The sequence below is a fragment of the Alligator mississippiensis genome, chromosome 11 (assembly GCF_030867095.1).
Source record: "Alligator mississippiensis isolate rAllMis1 chromosome 11, rAllMis1, whole genome shotgun sequence".
Classification (NCBI taxonomy): domain Eukaryota; kingdom Metazoa; phylum Chordata; order Crocodylia; family Alligatoridae; genus Alligator; species Alligator mississippiensis.
Genome location: NC_081834.1, coordinates 23,018,978 through 23,036,645, shown reverse-complemented (window position 1 = coordinate 23,036,645; position 17,668 = coordinate 23,018,978). Strand labels below are relative to the sequence as shown.

The 17,668-nt window shown below is 42.8% G+C and overlaps 1 protein-coding gene across 2 annotated transcripts in view; it reads left to right on the top strand.

Annotated features, from left to right (window-relative positions):
• Positions 1–7,701, top strand: part of GNB5 (G protein subunit beta 5) — a 38,701-nt gene extending 31,000 nt beyond the window's left edge. For both annotated transcript variants that reach the window (XM_019477851.2, XM_014605953.3), the window contains 3 exons: positions 2,629–2,725; positions 3,989–4,155; positions 4,601–7,701. In XM_019477851.2, the coding sequence (XP_019333396.1) occupies positions 2,629–2,725; positions 3,989–4,155; positions 4,601–4,612 (276 nt within the window). In that variant the 3' untranslated portion in view covers positions 4,613–7,701. The remainder of the gene's footprint in view (positions 1–2,628; positions 2,726–3,988; positions 4,156–4,600) is intronic.
• Positions 7,702–17,668: the final 9,967 nt, after the last annotated feature.

Genomic DNA, 17,668 nt, shown 5'->3' with positions numbered 1-17,668 from the left:
TTGCACAACTACTGTCAGATCCCAAGTCAGTACCTCAGTGTTTTTAGTAATATGCAGTGCCTCTTTTGGAAAAAGAAATAAAAGCAGTGCATTAAAAAGAAAAATACATGCAAGAGACCCTGGAGAGGCGAGTCCCTACCTTGAAACAGGCATGCCTGTTGACAAAAATGGGAGTTGCCCAAACAGCCAAGAGAAAACAAACCCTGCAATTTTACTTGTGGCTTCAGAAAAGGTGTGTATGAAATTACAGCTTGACATCACACCATTAAAATATATTCTGGACTATGTATTCTCCATGCTGAAGCTGTTGGGCTCAGTACAAGAAACAGCAGATTAAAATCTTTCTTATAGGAGAGGCCAGACTAGGTGATCTCGTGGTCCTGCTTTGAGCAGGGGGTTGGACTAGATGACCTCCTGAGGTCCCTTCCAACCCTAATTTTCTATGATTCTATGGATATCAAAACTTAAAATCTCATTCCTGAGCAAGCTGTTAGAGGAGAACATGGCATGTCTTAGTCAGCATGTTACAGGAAAATATAATTATCCAATAAGACCCCAGTGCTGCAGTCGATGCTCATAGCTCCATGTGGGTATGGGTGGCTGGCAGCCATGGGGTTGACATTGCACAACTGAACTGAAACCTATCATTTTTAAAAGGGGAGGAATGTGTCAAAATTTGCCATTTATTCAAATATTGTATTGCAACCTGGATCTGGTGCAGAATCTTCTTAGCAGGTTTGAATAATGTAGCACATTTTGGGACTGCACCAAAGCAATGGGTTTGGGATAAGATCTTCAGTGCTTCTTCTCAAGAAAGGCCTGGCCATTTTTAGATGCCAGAAGCCTCGATTATAAGTGAATGCATCTAAATGAGAGGATGGGACATCGTAGAAGGTTGGGATGTTCTACTGTGAGCATCTGAGATTTTGAGACCATTGAATGGAGAAATTTGAAACATAATTATTCATATGAGGAGATGCTCGTTTTTTCAGAAGTACCACAGCCTGTGGGCAACTGTGCATAGGAATCCATTTGGTGGGTTTTTCTTTGTAACTATATGTGAATCTCCTCAGAACGGAACAGAAAATTCTGTCTTTCATGTTAGGGGTAGAGGAGGGGCAGTTCAATTCTTCTTACATTTCTATTTTTTAAATGAGAGAACTTTTGGAAAATCTTAAGAACAATACAGTAAGGCCTCTGTAACACGAACAGAATGTTTTAGGATGCTGCAGGAATGAGAGTCCTGGGTGTCATAAGCATATGTTCCCAGTAGTTGTCCTTATCTGAAGTAAAGCTGGCTCATTAGTCAGGATATTATGACAGAATTACTCATTAGCTCATAGCAGCAGGAAACCTTGACTTCAGATACTGTGCAGTTTATAAAAGGTCTGTGCACAATACAGTTTCTCCATTATGCACAGGCGTTAATATCAGACTTTTTTCATTACTGTGACTTAATATTAACACACTGAACTAGTCACTGTTTGTTTAGACTTAACATGTTAAGGCAGTATTTTTGTTAAAATACAGTTTCCAAATTGCACATGATTTCAGAGCTAATGAGGTTTTTACTTCAGACTGCTGAAAGTTTGGTCTGAATATAGAATTTTCCGTATTAAACAAGTTCAACAATACAGTAATGCCAATTTGTTGAAAGAGGTACACCTCAAAATAACCTAGTGGTTACTTCCTACTCTGTCTGATTCAGAGCAGGGATGAGAACATGGGTTTCCCACTTCCCACATGACTAACCACAATGACGATAGAGTCGGTCTCTCTTTCTCTGCCCATGGAATATTTATTTATATGAAGTGGAACAGTCTCAGCAAACCCCTCACCACCAGTTAATGGCAGCAGCCTTTTGCAGGCAGATGTAGGGACATACAGGATCATAGAAAAGTTGGGCTGGAAGGGACCTCCACAAGATCATCTAGTCCAGCCCCCTGCTCAAGGGAGGATTATGTCTAACTAAACCATCCTAGAGTCAGAACTTGAACTGGAGTCTCCCATATCTTATATAAGTTCCCCTGCCACAGGGCTGTCACCTGTTGTAGGAGAAAGCCTGGGTATGTGCCTTTTTTTAAGTGAAAAGATTTGGGAGCTCTTTTTTTCTCCATGCAACAAGTGCAAACAAATTTCAAAGCCTCAGGGATTTTTATCAAATGGAATGTCACTTTCTGATAGTCCTCAGAGGGTATCTGTCCTGCAATGCTAGAAGGTTTTTAGGGTCCCCTTAAAACCTACCGAACTGTAAAAAACATACCGAACTGCAGTGGGAAGGCACACAGACTGTGAGAACTTTGTGTGGATTTTTGGAATCCAGGAACCTATAACTTCTTTCTTTGGGATCATGCATCACTGATTTGGGAGGGCTCAGGGGTTTGCTTAGTTTAGGATAGAAGGTCATTTAGTTCACCATTAAAATCCATAGATGTAAACAGCCTGTTTGAGGGACCCAAATACTACTGCTGGCATGGACTGAAGTAGCAGAAGCATTGTAGCTATTGCACATGATGGCCATCAAGTTGGGATTCCTTTTCCCTTCCTATTCATGCTTTGCACAGAGGAAGTGAGTAATTGAGTCTAGTCCTTAGTGATGCATAGGTGTTGTGTTTGCTTTAATTCTAGTGCCGTTTATATGACCTTCGTGCAGATAGAGAAGTAGCAATTTATTCCAAAGAGAGCATCATTTTCGGCGCTTCTAGTGTGGACTTCTCTCTCAGTGGTGAGACTTGAATTTTGGGGGTTGACATGGGTGCAGCTTGGATTGTAACATAATCCTTGTTCCATTTGATATGATAAAATGTTGATTATTACAAAGTAAATTAAAACAGGGAAAATATCCACCTACTGCAGTCTTTTCTTTCTTTGTAAAAGAATTTGTTAAAGTTAAAACCACCTCAAATGCAAGGAGACATTGTTACAAGATGTTAGTTAAGGAAAGATCTATAAATAGTTCATAAAAGGTAAATACGAGTTATAGATGTTATGTTACAAGCTAACATATAGATCAGGGGTCAGCAACCCCCGCCATGCATGCCAAGCATGGCACGCAAGGCCATTTTGCTTGGCACACCACTGCCAGCCCAGGCTCTAAGCAGCTACTGCCAGCCACAGAGCCCAGGCTGCTTGCTCCCAGCAGGCAGCTGGGAGGCTGCAAGCCCTGCTGCAAGCAGCTGCTCTGGGCTCCGGCATGTCGGCACTCCAGCACCTTCCAAGGTAGACATTGTGGGTTTTTTGGCACTCCAGCCAAAAAACATTGCCTACCCCTGATATAGATGTTATAACTAAGTTACAAACTAAAAGTTAAAAGAATGTCAGGAGCAACAGGTGGTTATAAATAAGACATGGAACTGCTTAACTCAAAATATGAATTTATTAACCATTTATTAGAGCATCATCTAATCAAAGGTTAACCCCTTTATAAACAATTTTATAATGCAGTCCTAATCTGAAGTGTGAGCAGAATATTTTTCTTATATTAATTATTTAAGTATAGACCTTCAGTCTATAATGTGACTTGAATTAATCTTATTTTTAGCAGTTGAAAAGATACAGGCTTTTAATAAGAGCAAGATGTCACTTTCAATGCCAGCTTAGATCAAGCCACTTTGGAGTGTATAGGGTAATCATTGCAAATTTAGAACAAATGCATTCAGCCTTGTGTAGAAACAACTCATGCACCTAGAACTGGAGTGAAGATAGCCTTATATGTGAGACAGTAGGAGACCTGAGTGATCCTTCACTCTGCCACAAATGTCTTGCACCAGGTCTTTGCTTCAGCCAAGAAGTATTAGCCATCTAGAAGGGTGTTTGTGCTTAAAAGCTTGCAAAGAACATTCTTTCCAATTATTTAGTTGGCCTAATAAAAGATACCACATTTACCCAAAGACCCTTGTCTGCTTATGTCCTTCGACCAACACAGCTACAGCCAACACTCCTAAGCCATCTAAATCATCACTTCATATAAATGCTATTCTCTTTGTAGGTCGTCTACTATTTGCTGGTTACAATGACTACACTATAAACGTATGGGATGTTCTGAAAGGGTCTCGTGTATCCATCCTGTTTGGACATGAAAATCGAGTTAGTACCTTACGAGTTTCACCTGATGGGACTGCATTCTGCTCAGGATCATGGGATCACACTCTAAGAGTAAGGAAGATTTTTCTTCTAAAATATGGAGATTTCCACAAGTAAATTGACTTTATAGAATGTCCAAGGGGACAGGAAATAAAACCAAATATTCCAAGAAAACTGAAGGCCAATATCATGGCTGCACCTTTGCAAACATTAGATAAGGCTTAAACAATATTTCCTCTAAGTCAGCAATATATTTCCATTTTAAAGCAAGTGTTAGTAGAACTTTATTGCTAAATATTTAAACACAAGGAAATTATCAAGTTATCACCTAAAAATAACCCCTCCACTCATAACTCTTTACTATTAATACTCTTTACCTATTCCATAATTTGACTTTCTTGTTTTATAGCCAGGATTTTAAGATAAAAAGTATTTTTACAGAATACTATTAAGGTAATTAATTTTTAAATAGAATATTACTTAAATATAATTCCTTATTTGTTTTTCTTTTCTACAGATCTGGGCTTAATTTGTGATGCTATATTCAAATGCAAATGAAGATTCATACCTTAAACTACAAGAAGGAAATCTCAATCTGGAAATGTGAAATGTTCTTTACTAACATTTAGCAGTTCTGTTGGAGTTTACATGAATCATTCGTGAGTTGCAGGAAAAAAAACAACATACAACTTGATAGCCAAGTATTAATTAAATAATTTGTTACATTATCAAATGTTATTAAAAACACAAAAGAACACGACTAGGGTAGACAGTGTAATCTGCTTTAACACATAGCAAGTAGTAAAATAAAATGTTTTTAATTCTGTTTTTGAGACTACCTTCTTTTACTAGCAATAGTTTAGATAATTCTAAAAACAGACTTTTTCTCTAAAGTTATCTGTACAACAGAATTTAGTATTTCAGTGCACATGATGTATTTATTATTTGCATGAATTGGATTCCTTTTTAAAGTAACTTTGGGAGAAAAATTACCAATTTTATTGGGGTAGAGTATAAGACTTTTGAAACATTCCACAGTAGTGCATTGAATTTTGATGTTAAAAGTTAGAAAGAAAGCAGCTCTAATAGTTTACTTTATGTTGGAGTTATAGATGACTCAAGAGTGTTAATAATTAGGGGAGCAAAGAGACTAATGATGATAGTAGTTGTCGTATAAAGGTATTTTTTGTATTTAAAAACAGATTCCTTTCAAACCCAGTTTTTTTCTACTGTCTTTTTAAATAGAATTAACTATTTCATCTCTGTGATCTGAATGTAAAGAACATAAATATATGCATAAAGATGATAAGCTACAAAGAAAATGGATATAATCATGATTTACATAATCATGAAGTAATATTTTAACTAGTAGTTTCTTAGAAATTTTTTATTGTATCACTTGGTGAGTGAATTTTCTGTTAATTGAAGAGGCGTTACATGCTAAGCACTAATTATAAAGATAATTTAATCTTTTCCAAGTCAGTCATCACCATTCTGTGACCCTGATTCTTACCTGTTTAGGCCATTTTATACTACTTGAGCAGTATAAAGTGGCTTTTAATCTATTCCCACTATTAGGCTTCTTTGCGATACCAAAGCAGTGGAATGTGGCCACAGTGTAAATGAGAATTGGACCTTCTGAGCCTACCTCTACAACCCTATTCTGATAAAGCTTCTAACAAAGCTAATGGTGATTGATTATAGGTTGACTGTAGGAGCACCCCTGCATGGAGAATGAGCAAAAATGACTCTTTGGGGAAATTGTTTGGTGGCATTCCTACCTATATGTGCTGTGGGTATGTACAGTGGTCATGGTGGCCTCAAATCAGACAAACCACTCATCACAGTACTGAGCACTACCCTTCACAGGCCTGCAGAAGTTATATAAAATGAAATGGTAAGGCTATGCCCATATTAATTCAGTGCTTTATAAGGAGCATTTGTTCTGGTAAAACAGGGACAGGCTAGGGACAGAAATTCAAAAAGCCTGAGCCTGAATTGATTCAATCTTTGCAGTGCAATTAGTCTAACCTGGCTATGCTAAACTGGTTTGTAACCACATAGACATCCCAGAAATGCAGGCACATGCCTGCAGTGGCTCAGGCTAGAAGCGGGAAGTGGTGGGGGATGTTAGAGCAGTCTTTCCTTCCCTTCCACAGCACTGAGCTGAGGGGGCATGGCCAGGCCCAGCAAAAGGCTCTGATTAGGGAGGGGTCCCCCTGCTCCCCTTGAGCAGCCCAGCAGGCAGTTGATAACACAGTGTTTATCACCCCTAACTCAGTGTTTATCAGCTGCTTAAGAAAACAAAAAGCTTCTCTCCATTAGTTCAAACTCTTCCTAAACACCTTTTTTCATTGAAGGAACAAAGGGACATTACCAGCTACCTGTTGATTAGATCCAGAAAGCCCTAAGTGGACACAGTACTGTCTCCTTTGTCTGGTCTCCCACAGCACAGACTGTAGCCAGCATGTGGTCTGCGAGCTAATGCTGAGGTGTCTGTGTAAGGCAGAGGGGAGGGGGGATCCCTACTTAGCAGGAAATGGTGAGGGGAGTAGGAGCAGGGGGAAGCCAGGCAGATGCCTGCAGTCTCTGCCAGAGCTGCAGCCAGGGAGAAGAGGGGCAGGGCCAGCTCTGCTGTGGAGTAGAGAGCCCCACCCAGCCCAGAGAGAATGCTGGGATGCTGGGGGAGTCTGGTTTAACTTAAACCAGGAAGGGGTCTGGGACAGACATCGCATAAACTGGTTTGACCCAAATCAGTTAAGTCTGATACTGCATTCAACCAAATTTATCTCAAACCACTTTCAGCCATTTTGAAACTGGTTTATGTGAACTGAACATCTGTTCTGTTACAGGTTTAAACCAGTTTCTGATCACTTAAACCGATTTATGTGTAATGTCTGTCCCTAGCCATGAAGTAAAAGACTAGAGAATAATGACAGTTGAAGCCATATATTGAAAACTACTAAGGTAAAAATGTGCCACCTGTGCTTGTGCCAAGTGGTACCTTGCTCCTAAAATAGACCCAATTATGGAAATACTTGAAAAGAAGGTGTTGTTCAATATGGTGTCTTCAAAAAGATGGAAGGGGAATTTTATACTTGGGTTCAGCCAAGAATAAACAATTGTCTACTGGAAGTGGTAGGTCACACACATTAAAATGTCAGTAGTCTCACTCAATTTAAAACTGTGATTGTTTAAGTTAAAAGCAGAACATTTGAGTTAGCAGCAGAGTCTCCTTGTTCATAAAAAACATCCAGTTCCATTAATGCAGAACTAATTTAGGGCACTGATACATACTTTAACTTTACATAGAAAAGATCAACCTTCCCTGATGAAATAGTTGATTTGTTTTCACTTGGAAAAGTCAACTCTGATGCTTTGTAATATTTGTGGCAAATTTATTCCTGTAACAAATTAGATGCACTATGGAAATTGTAATGTGTCATATAGAGCTTACTGTGCAATACTGAGTCGCTACACTGTACACATTTGGTTGAGAGATTAATATTAATGTTTAGATAGTATTTATTGTTAGAATATTTGATTTTGGACATATTACATTGTGTTAATACTTATGAATGGCCTAACTATAATAAATTGTATTTTACATATTGAGAACACTTGTTTTTAGTTATTTTTCTGCCAGCTGGATACTTTTGTGTAAGCTATTGTTTCCATTTCTTGGCATGTACTTGTAGCACAAAGGGCTCCTTGCCATTTCTTCTGAAACCAAATACTCATTGTCCTACAAATAGCCTGCTATACTCAAAAGCTGAACCAATTCTGTGTAATCCCTTGTGGAAACATCCACAGTGAGCAAAGGTGACACTGCTACTTCTAGCCCTCAGCATACCTATTTAGGCCTCCCTCTTACCTGCAGGGAAGGGGGGGGAGAAGCAGGCAGCTGTAAGACTGACATTCTACACAGTGTTCCCCCTTCTTTGTGGGTTAACATCTGTATCAAGTGGAAGTATTTATAAGCATGAAAAGAAACACATCTCATAATAAAATGGGATAGTTCTTCTCCATAATACTATTGCCTTCCTCAAGAACCTACTGAAAATGAGATGTCTGGATACCTGTATAACATACAGCATAAAATCGAGATGCGCGTACAAGGTTCACCTTATGCTTTGCTGTGACTCCAGTAGAACTTAGACACCAAATTACCCTGGACATCTTGGCCAGGTCTTTACTCCAGTAATATCATTACTGTATCACCATATCTGTGGTCTGATGTAAGTTACATACAGTAATTGCCAGCTTATAAAAACGTAAATATAGAATTCATTAGCTGACAATTGAAAGGTTTTTTACTTGCATCACAAATATTTCCTTAGCTCCCCATCATACCTGGGGGTTAACAACAGTGGGTTGTGGGTAAATTGGAACTCAAAATCAGATTAAGGAAGGTACTAATCTTTTGATATAACTTCTTGCTATCTCTGGCAAAATAATAGCATCAAAACAAGACAGTCTACTGTATCTAACTTTCCACATTCAGGAAGACCACAAAGGCCACATCCAGATGTGTGTGGACATTTGGTTCCCCAAATGTGTGCCGCTGCCAGTTGTCCACGGGGAAAGCCTATGCCATGCACCCTCTGGCACATGGCAAGTTACTCTGGGTGGGGTAGGGGAGGCCAGGGCCAGCACTGCACTGGCCCTAGCAGCCTTACCTGGAGTCCTGAGGGCTTCCTGAGTCTGCAGCAATCCTGCCACACGGAGCCTGGCCAGCAGCAGAGTGCAGCTCCAGCAGGCCATGCTCCAGCTTTGGGTGGCACTTGGTGTCGCTGCATGCACCACTGTTTTTTTTTCCATGGGTTTTTTTTACCCCTGAATAACCAGGGGTTAAAAAAAAAACCCTCCACACTGCTCCCTTGTAGTGTGGAGAACAACCGAATGTGCAGTATGTGGTGCCATGGACACGTTTGTAGCAGCACAAACCGCATAGCCGTGCTTGTCTGGACGCGGCCAAAATGTGTAAGAGGATTTTTTTTTTAACCAACCAACCAAGCAAAGTCCAAGTTTTAATTCCAGGGGTAAAGTTTTATGAAAAGCATTTTGAGGTGTAAACAGATAAGTTCAATTTACATTTTCTTCAAGTTCTGCCTTAATTCAGATAAATAATTTTGGGGTTTTTTTGAAGTGGGGGAAATGGCTAAGGACACTGTCTGCCTAGAGTTGGACTCATTTCAGTAAGAACAAGATTGAGCTGTTTGTATCATTGAACTAATTGAACCTTTGCTTCCTTTAAAATCTTTCTAAGAAACCCCCTCCCTTTCCACCACAATATCAGGCCTCATTCCTGCATCTTTTCAGGGTGGAATCCTGTGATTCTTATGCTCTTTAGATCAGTCCCAGGTACCCTGTGTGGTACCATCTGTGGTTTCTTCTCTCACTGGGTTTGGCACCTGCAAAACTCACTACTTTGGGAATCTGACCATTGACACATGGTAGGATTTATGAAATGTCCTGCAGTTATGCAATAGGTGATGGGATGTTTTGATTGTATAGGACATAAATACAACAATCTTCCAGGAATCCGTGATTTGAAAGATGTGCACACACAGAGTCAGGAAGTTAATTTGGTGGCAGGGAGTGTGGTGAGCAGAGATATACTAATGCAGGAGAGTGGTGAGTGAACAATAGCAAGGAGACTGGTATGCCAAACATGGCCTCTGGCAAGTCGAAGAGGAAACTCACCAGGGATAATCAAAGAAAGTAGGAAGTGGTTTTGTGTACTTATAACAAGATGGGTATGTGTGGAGTTTCTGGCTAGATCTTGTCAGTTTCTGGAACTGAGAAGATGATGTAAGGAAAGATCTAGCAGGATAAAATGGAGCAAAAGAAGAGTACTTTGGAAACAGCCAATATGGGACAACTGGAAGAACAGAGGTTCTCAACCTCATTAGATTCAAGGCACCCCTTCAGTCTTGGAGGGGTATGTGTGTGTGGTGCTAATATTGAGCAGCATCCTGGTTGAGAATCACTGATCTAGAACCTCCCCCACTAACCCAGTTGTGAAAATTCTGATAAAACTTTTGTAACTACTGTGTGGGTGTGTAACATCTTTATCTAATATTGAGTTGGCATGTTTTATAGCATTTTATAATGTTCGTTTAAAGAACAATAACTGCTATTGGCCTTTGAATTTAATAAAGGAATTTTTAGTTGAATTACTGATGTGGTCAATTGAATTCCAGCACATGTTCAGCGACCCAAAGTAGCCTTCTTGAAACAGAACATGTTTCATTTTGCCCAGCATAAAAGGAGCTAGAGGGAAACAGGATTTTATAATAATGAAATGTGTGTGTATCTCTGACCCAAGGCTTACTATCTATGTGAAGGCTTAGGCAGGGTAACAGTGCTGGCTACCTCTACTGTAACATTTAGGAAGGCCCAGGGGCATCAGACCCTTCTGCAGGACCAAACTCCAGCTGTTCCTCACAAAAACCTCCTGGACAATTGTCCTTTACTTTGCTCAAGAACAACAGCCCTGTAACTCTTCCTTTTGCTCATTCCTAACACTGACAAAACAGTTGTGTAACTTGCTTGGAAGTAGGCTGGAACTCTTCACAGCTAAGAGCTCAGATAATTCTCTCATCTCCCTTACCTGTTTCCTGGGAGCTGTTTATCTGGACCCAGTGGTTTTGACTTGCCAACAGCCCTGTAGCCAAGCTCTCAACTCATGTAATAAGCATTCTAGTGACCCCACAATATAGCCACAAACTAACTATCCCAATAATGCAGTCACATTAATAAATAGAGCAGTATTCTAAATTATGAATATCAGTCTTACATTCTTCATATGGACCCCAGAAATTAATCACCCTTGAATGTTAATATAAAGGCAGGCCAGTCACTTACTACTAGTAGAAGGATAAAAATTCCTATCCAACTATACAGCATTCAGCATACCAAAGAGGAAGTTTAGTCCCTGTTGACACTTGTGGTAATTAACCAAAATAATACTAATTTCTTTTTAAAATATTTTTTTCTCCCAAGGTATAATAAGCGGAATGCCCTGATGGTCAGAACCAATACCAGCCCCATACACAGTAGTAGTGTGAAGATCTGGACTAACATAAATAGATGTACATAAGATTGGGAAGCAGTGGTAAATGGGATCCAGTAAAGAGACTCTGAGCATGCAACCCATAAACAAGTTACAAGTATTGTGTAAGGGAAGCAAAATTAAGAGGGAATTCACTGTCAACGTTCTATTGCTTCAGTCTGTTACAATTATTATACAAACAGGAAGGGTGGAACAGGAGCTCACTAGAGAAAGTCGCCTATCCCTCGTGCTCCTGCTATGGGGGATGTAATAGCAGATTCCTGCTTGTGGATTTACAATCCCAGGGAAAAGCTCTGGGTTAAATAATTGTGTGCTTGCTCCAAGGGAAAAGCAACGGCATCATTGCAGGTACGGTCCTGAGCTAATTCACAAGGGCAAGTTCAATTTTCCTGGTACAAATCGCTTACCTTATATGGGGATGTAAACCTAAGAATTTGCCCAGAGAGTGACCCCAGCAAGAAAACAGGCCAATTCTTGATAGCAATCTGACCAGAGCAAGCTGCAATAGGATTGATTCCAAGTATCTACATTTTTAGACTGTTTCAGCACGGGCTTGTTGTGTGTTTACTGCTTGTGAAAATTAAGCAGTTGTAAGGATGGAGTTTTTCCTTTTAACACAAGATAAGTAGAGCATGACAGTAGTTATACATGCTGCCCTACAACATATCTCAACCCTACGGTGAAGGGATCACCTCTAGGGCTGAAAAGGTAGTTTGGTTTTCATTCAAGTCAGATACTAAAATTATTAGTCTTTTTGTAGGAATTACTATAGAGAACAGTGATGTTGGACACCTAGGATTGCAGCTACAGTCTCATGAGATACTGAACAGCTACTACTGCCTCACTTAGATTTAAACGCGTAGCCCCTCTAGTTACAAGCACTAAAGCCTAGTGCCGATATTCTGATTTGAAGAAGGTCCAATGAGCACATTTTTCAATAAGAGTGATTGTCTTTCATCCTACTATATGCTCCATTGAGGAGTTGCTAACTAAATGCATCACTTTTCTTTTAGAATCAGAGAAAATTAGGGCTGGCAGGGACCTCAGGTCATCTAGTCCAACCCCTTGCATAAAGCAAGACCATCCCCAACTAAATCATCCCAGCCAGGGCTTTGTTGAGCCGGGCCTTATAAACCTCCTAAGATGGAGATTCCACCAGCTCTCTACATAACCCATTCCAGTGCTTCACCACCCTTGGAGTGAGAGCTTTTCTTAATATCCAACCTAAAACTCCCTTGCTGCAGCTTGAGATCACTGCTTTTTGCTCTGTCATCTGCCACCACTGAGAACAGTCCAGCTCCATCCTCTTTGGAACCACTGTTCAGGTTGTTGAAGGCTGCTATTAAATCCCCTCAGTCTTTCATTCTCTAAAGTAAGGCCAGTTCCCCCAGCCTCTCATAAGCTATGTGCCCCAGCCCCCTCACCACTTTTGTCGCTCTCCACTGCACTGCCTTCAACTTGTCCACATCCTTTCTATAGTGGGGGGCCCAAAACTGGACACAGTACTCCAGATGTGGCCTCACCAGTGCTAAATAGAGGGGAAGCATTACTTCCCTAGATCTGCTGGCAACACTCCTACTAATGCATCCCAGTATGCTGCTAGCCTTCTTGCCAACAAGAGCTGACTCATATTTAGCTTATTGTCCACTGTAACCCCCAGGTCCTTTTCTGCACAGCTGCTACTTAGCCAGTTGGTCCCACACCTGTAGCTGTGCATGGGATTCTTATGTGCTAAGCGCAGGGCTTTGCACTTGTCTTTGTTGAACCTCATGAAATTTCTTGTGGCCCAATCTTCCAATTTGTCTAAGTCATTCTGAATCCTAGTCCAACTCACCTGAGTACCTACTACACCCCTCATCTTGGTGTTTTGATCAAGTCTATTCCTATTTGTGTACCTAATAACATAAATATCATGGCTGTTCCACATTTTCCATGGACATGTTCAAGCCAAACAGAGGGAAAGTCAGGTTCAAGAATGAGCCAAGTGGCATTGATTATTGTATTTTGAGCATATGCAAAGGATGTTTCATTCTAGTGATTCACATGGGCAGAGCCTGGAAGAGTAGGACCACCTTCTGTTTTCCAGCCTGACACCCCATAGTTGAGTATCAGCTCAGTGGCACCTACTGCTAACACCTGTGGTCAATGAGGCTAATTTTTGTTCAGTAAAGTGATTGTAAGTAACTACAAGGTGATGTATTGAAGCTATTGTGTACTAGGATATCCAGAGATCCTGAGATGTGCTGCTGAGGAAGCATGGAGGAGAGGGGGAAAGAAAGACCTGTTATGGTATCTCTCCATGAAAGTCTGGATCCAGAGACTTGAAATCTCAGAGCTGCACCACAGTAGCCTAAATTAGCTGTTAATGTTTACTCTCAGCTCAGTGCATCACTACGCCAGGGGCTGCACAAAAGGCCAGGATAGACCAAAGGGCTCCAGGAAACTTATATTAAAAGGAGGGCACCTTCTGGCCAGGAGATTTACATATCACCTCTGAATTTGGCTCCGAAGCGCCTCATAAGGGTATGACTGTGAATTCTGAGTTCTGTGTGAGATTTAGTCACATTTTCCCCATAAATATCATTTTGTTGGCTGAGTAAATGCAAATTTCACCCATCCATAAATCCGCTATTACCTGTTCATGTGGCATTCCTATCCCTGACAATGACTATTTTGGCTGTACAAAAACTGCGTACTGGGACCAATAATGTTTTACATGAAAGAACCTCAGAGGCCTCTCTAGAGTCTCAAGATTGGTGGGTGGCATGGGTCAAGGAATGGGAAGATTGTTTTTGCGTGATGATCAATTTCGAAAGTCGACAGACCTAGGTTGTTGGCCTGTAGACTTCCTGAGAGGAACAGAGGGACCCATCTGTCACCCGGATCCCATGGTACATGAGGTTTGCTGCTTGCCCAGAGATTGGATTCAGGATGTCACGGTGATGATCCTGGACCTCATCCAGCCCTCTGATCACTACCCCTTGGTCCTCGTCCATGTGGGCACTAATGATGTGGCTGGGAGTAGTCCGGACCACGCCATGACAGACTACAAGGCTCTGGGAGCCAAGCTCAGGGAGACGGGAGCGCGGGTGGTTTTCTCATCTGTTCTTCCGGTGAGCAGACACGGACGGCACCATGAGGCCTGCATCGGAGAGGTCGACCAGTGGCTTTGGAGCTGGTGTTACTGGGCAGGTTTCAGATTTTTCTACCACAACCCGCACTTCCACTCAGGAGACATGCTGGGGCAGGACAGGCTACATCTCTCCCCAAAACGTAAGTGTGTTTTCTCTTCCAGGCTGGCTGATCTTGTACAGCAAGCTTTAAACTAGGTTCATCGGGGGATGGGGATGCAGAGGTACAGGAGGACACTTCAACATCAAGCCAGGTGATGCAAGCAGGAACAACTCAGATAAAAGACAAGGGCCCGGGCAAGCTTGGGAACAAGAGGGCAGCACGAACACACATAGGAGGGTCTCAATTGCCTCTACACAAATGGTAGAAGTATGGGGAATAAGCAGGAGGAACTTGCTCTCCTGCTAGCTAGCAAAAACCCAGACCTGGCTGGGCTTGCAGAAACCTGGTGGGATTCTACCTATGACTGGGCGGTAGACATCGAGGGCTATAGGTTGTATAGACGAGATAGAGTAGGGAGAAAAGTAGGGGGGTGTAGCACTGTATGTTAATGAGCAGTACACGTCCTTGATGATCAGGATGGGTTCAGAAGAGAGGCAAACTGAGGTGCTCTGGGTTAGAATGCAAGGGGGTCGTGGGGAAAAGCACTTGATAGCGGGCGTCTACTACAGACCGCCTCACCAGGGGGATGAGCTAGACTGGGAATTTTTGGGTCAAATCATGGAAGCTGTGAAGACAACCGATGTGGTTGTCATGGGTGACCTAAACTACCCAGACATCTGCTGGGAGGAGCAGTCAGCCAGGTCTGAACGCTCACATAGGTTTTTAACCTGCATACAGGACCTCCACCTAACTCAGGAGGTACATAATCCCACCAGAGGAAATGCCTTGCTGGACTTGGTCCTTGCCACAGGTGATGACCTGGTAAAAGATCTGCGGGTGCTCGACTACCTAGTCATTAGTGACCATCATCTGCTGGAATTTACTATCCGGCACAGGGTGGTGAAAGCAAACAGTAAGGCAAAAGTCCATGACTTCAGGAGGGTTGACTTCAATTAGCTAAGGAGATTAGTAAGAGAGACATTGTGGACTCGGAGCCTCAATGAGATGGGAGTCCAGGATGGGTAGTTGTTCCTTAAGGAGACCATCCTCCAAGCTCAGAGGGAGTCAGTCTCAATGCGAACCAAAGGGGGCAAGAGTGTTAAAAAGCCTCCTTGACTCAGTAAAGGCATCCAGGAGGGCCTGAGGGCAAAAAAGGTGACATACAATCAGTGGAAGCAAGGGGCTATCACCAAGGAGGACTACACCTCTCCGTTGCTCGTGATTGCACGGAGTCTGTTAGGAAGGCCAAGGCAGAGATGGAGCTAGGGCTGGCAACCAGAATTAAGGATAACAAAAAGTCCTTTTTTATATACATAAGGGAGTAAGAAGGCTCCAGGTAACGTGGGGCCCCTACAGGACAGGCTTGGCAATCTGGTGATTGCCGCAAAGGAAAAAGCTGGTCTCTTCAAAGAGTTCTTTGCCTCCATATTTCTGAGCAGGGACCGGGACATCTCCCCCACTAGGATTACGGACAGGCTCAGGGGACACAGTGCTATGCCTAAGGTCAGGGACGATCTAGCTAGGGAACTCTTGGAGGGGCTGGACATGTATAAATCAGCAGGTCCAGATGCTCTTCATCGGAGGGTACTGAGGGAATCAGCAGAGGTCATAGCAGGGCCCCTGGCATGGCTGTATGAGCACTTGTGGTGCTTTGGCCAGGTCCCAGAGGACTGGAAAAGGGCCAATGTGGTCCCTATTTACAAGGGGAGAAAGGAGGGCCCGGGTAACTATAGGCCAGTTAGTCTCACCTCCGTCCTTGAGAAGACCTTTGAGAAAATTATCAAGGAGTACATCTACAGGCACCCAGCAGGGGAGGTAATGCTCAGGGACAACCAACACGGGTTCACTGTGGGCAGATCCTGCCTGACTAACTTTGTTTCCTTTTATGAACAGGTCACAAAGTCCTTGGATGCGGGTGTCGAGGTGGATGTCATCTACCTGGACTTCAAGAAGGCCTTTAACACTGTTTCTCACCCCATTCTCATAAAAAAACTAAGCGACTGCAGCATTGATGCCTACACAGTCAGATGGGTGGCAAAGTGGCTCAACGGTCACACCCAGAGAGTGGTGGTGGATGGGTTGTCTTCAACCTGGAGGGATGTGAGCGGTGGAGTTTCCCAGGGCTTGGTCTTGGGCCTGTGCTATTCAACATCTTTATCAGCGACTTGGAGGTGGGAGTGGAAAGCACGCTGTCCAAATTTGCTGATAACACCAAGATGTGGAGCGAGGTGGGCACACTGGAGGGGAGGGACAGAATCCAGCTAGATCTAGACAGGTTACAGAGGTGGGTGGATGAGAATAGGATGGAATTCAACACGGACAAGTGCAAGGTGCTGCGTCTAGGGAGAAGGAACCAGCAACACACCTACCCATAGGCTGGGGAACACCCTTCTCATCAACACGGTGGCTGAAAGGGATCTTGGAGTCATTGTTGACTCCAGGATGGACATGAGTTGCCAGTGCGAGGAAGCATTCAGTAAAGCTAACCACACCTTGTCGTGCATCTACAGATGCATCACAAGCAGGTCCAGGGAGGTGATCCTTCCCCTCTGTGGCATTGGTCAGGCTGCAGCTGGAGTACTGCGTCCAGTTCTGGGTGCTGCACTTCAAGAGGGATGTGGCTAGCCTCGAGAGGGTCCAGAGGAGGGCCACTCACATGGTCAAGGGGCAGCAGGTCAGGCCCTATGAAGATAGACTAAAGGGCCTGAATCTATTCAGCCTCCACAAGAGAAGACTGAGAGGGGATCTGGTGGCTGTCTATAATAAACTCACCGGGGGGACCAGCGGAAAATAGGTGAGGCTCTGTTCCCCCAGGCACCACCTGGGATAGCAAGGAATAATGGCCACAAATTGATTGAGAGCAGGCTCAGGCTTGATATCAGGAGACATTACTTTACGGATAGGGCTGCCAGGCTCTGGAATGGGCTCCCAAGTGAGGTGGTGCTCTCCCCTACTTTGGGGGTCTTCAAGAGGAGGTTGGACAGATATCTGACTAGGGTATTATGATCCCAGCAGTTGTTCCTGCCCAGGGCAGGGGGTCAGACTTGATGATCTGTTCAGGTCCCTTCCGACCCTAGAAACTATGAAATAAATAGTTACTGGAAACCAAACAACAACTGGAGAGACCAAACAAGAACTGTGCACCAGAATGAATGCACAGCAGAAATATATTAAAGACAAGACTACCCAATTACCGGTGGGGGCACATTTCTCACAAGAAAACCACTCTCTCTCCAGTCTCTCAGTTCTGATCCTCAAAGGGAGTTTACAAAA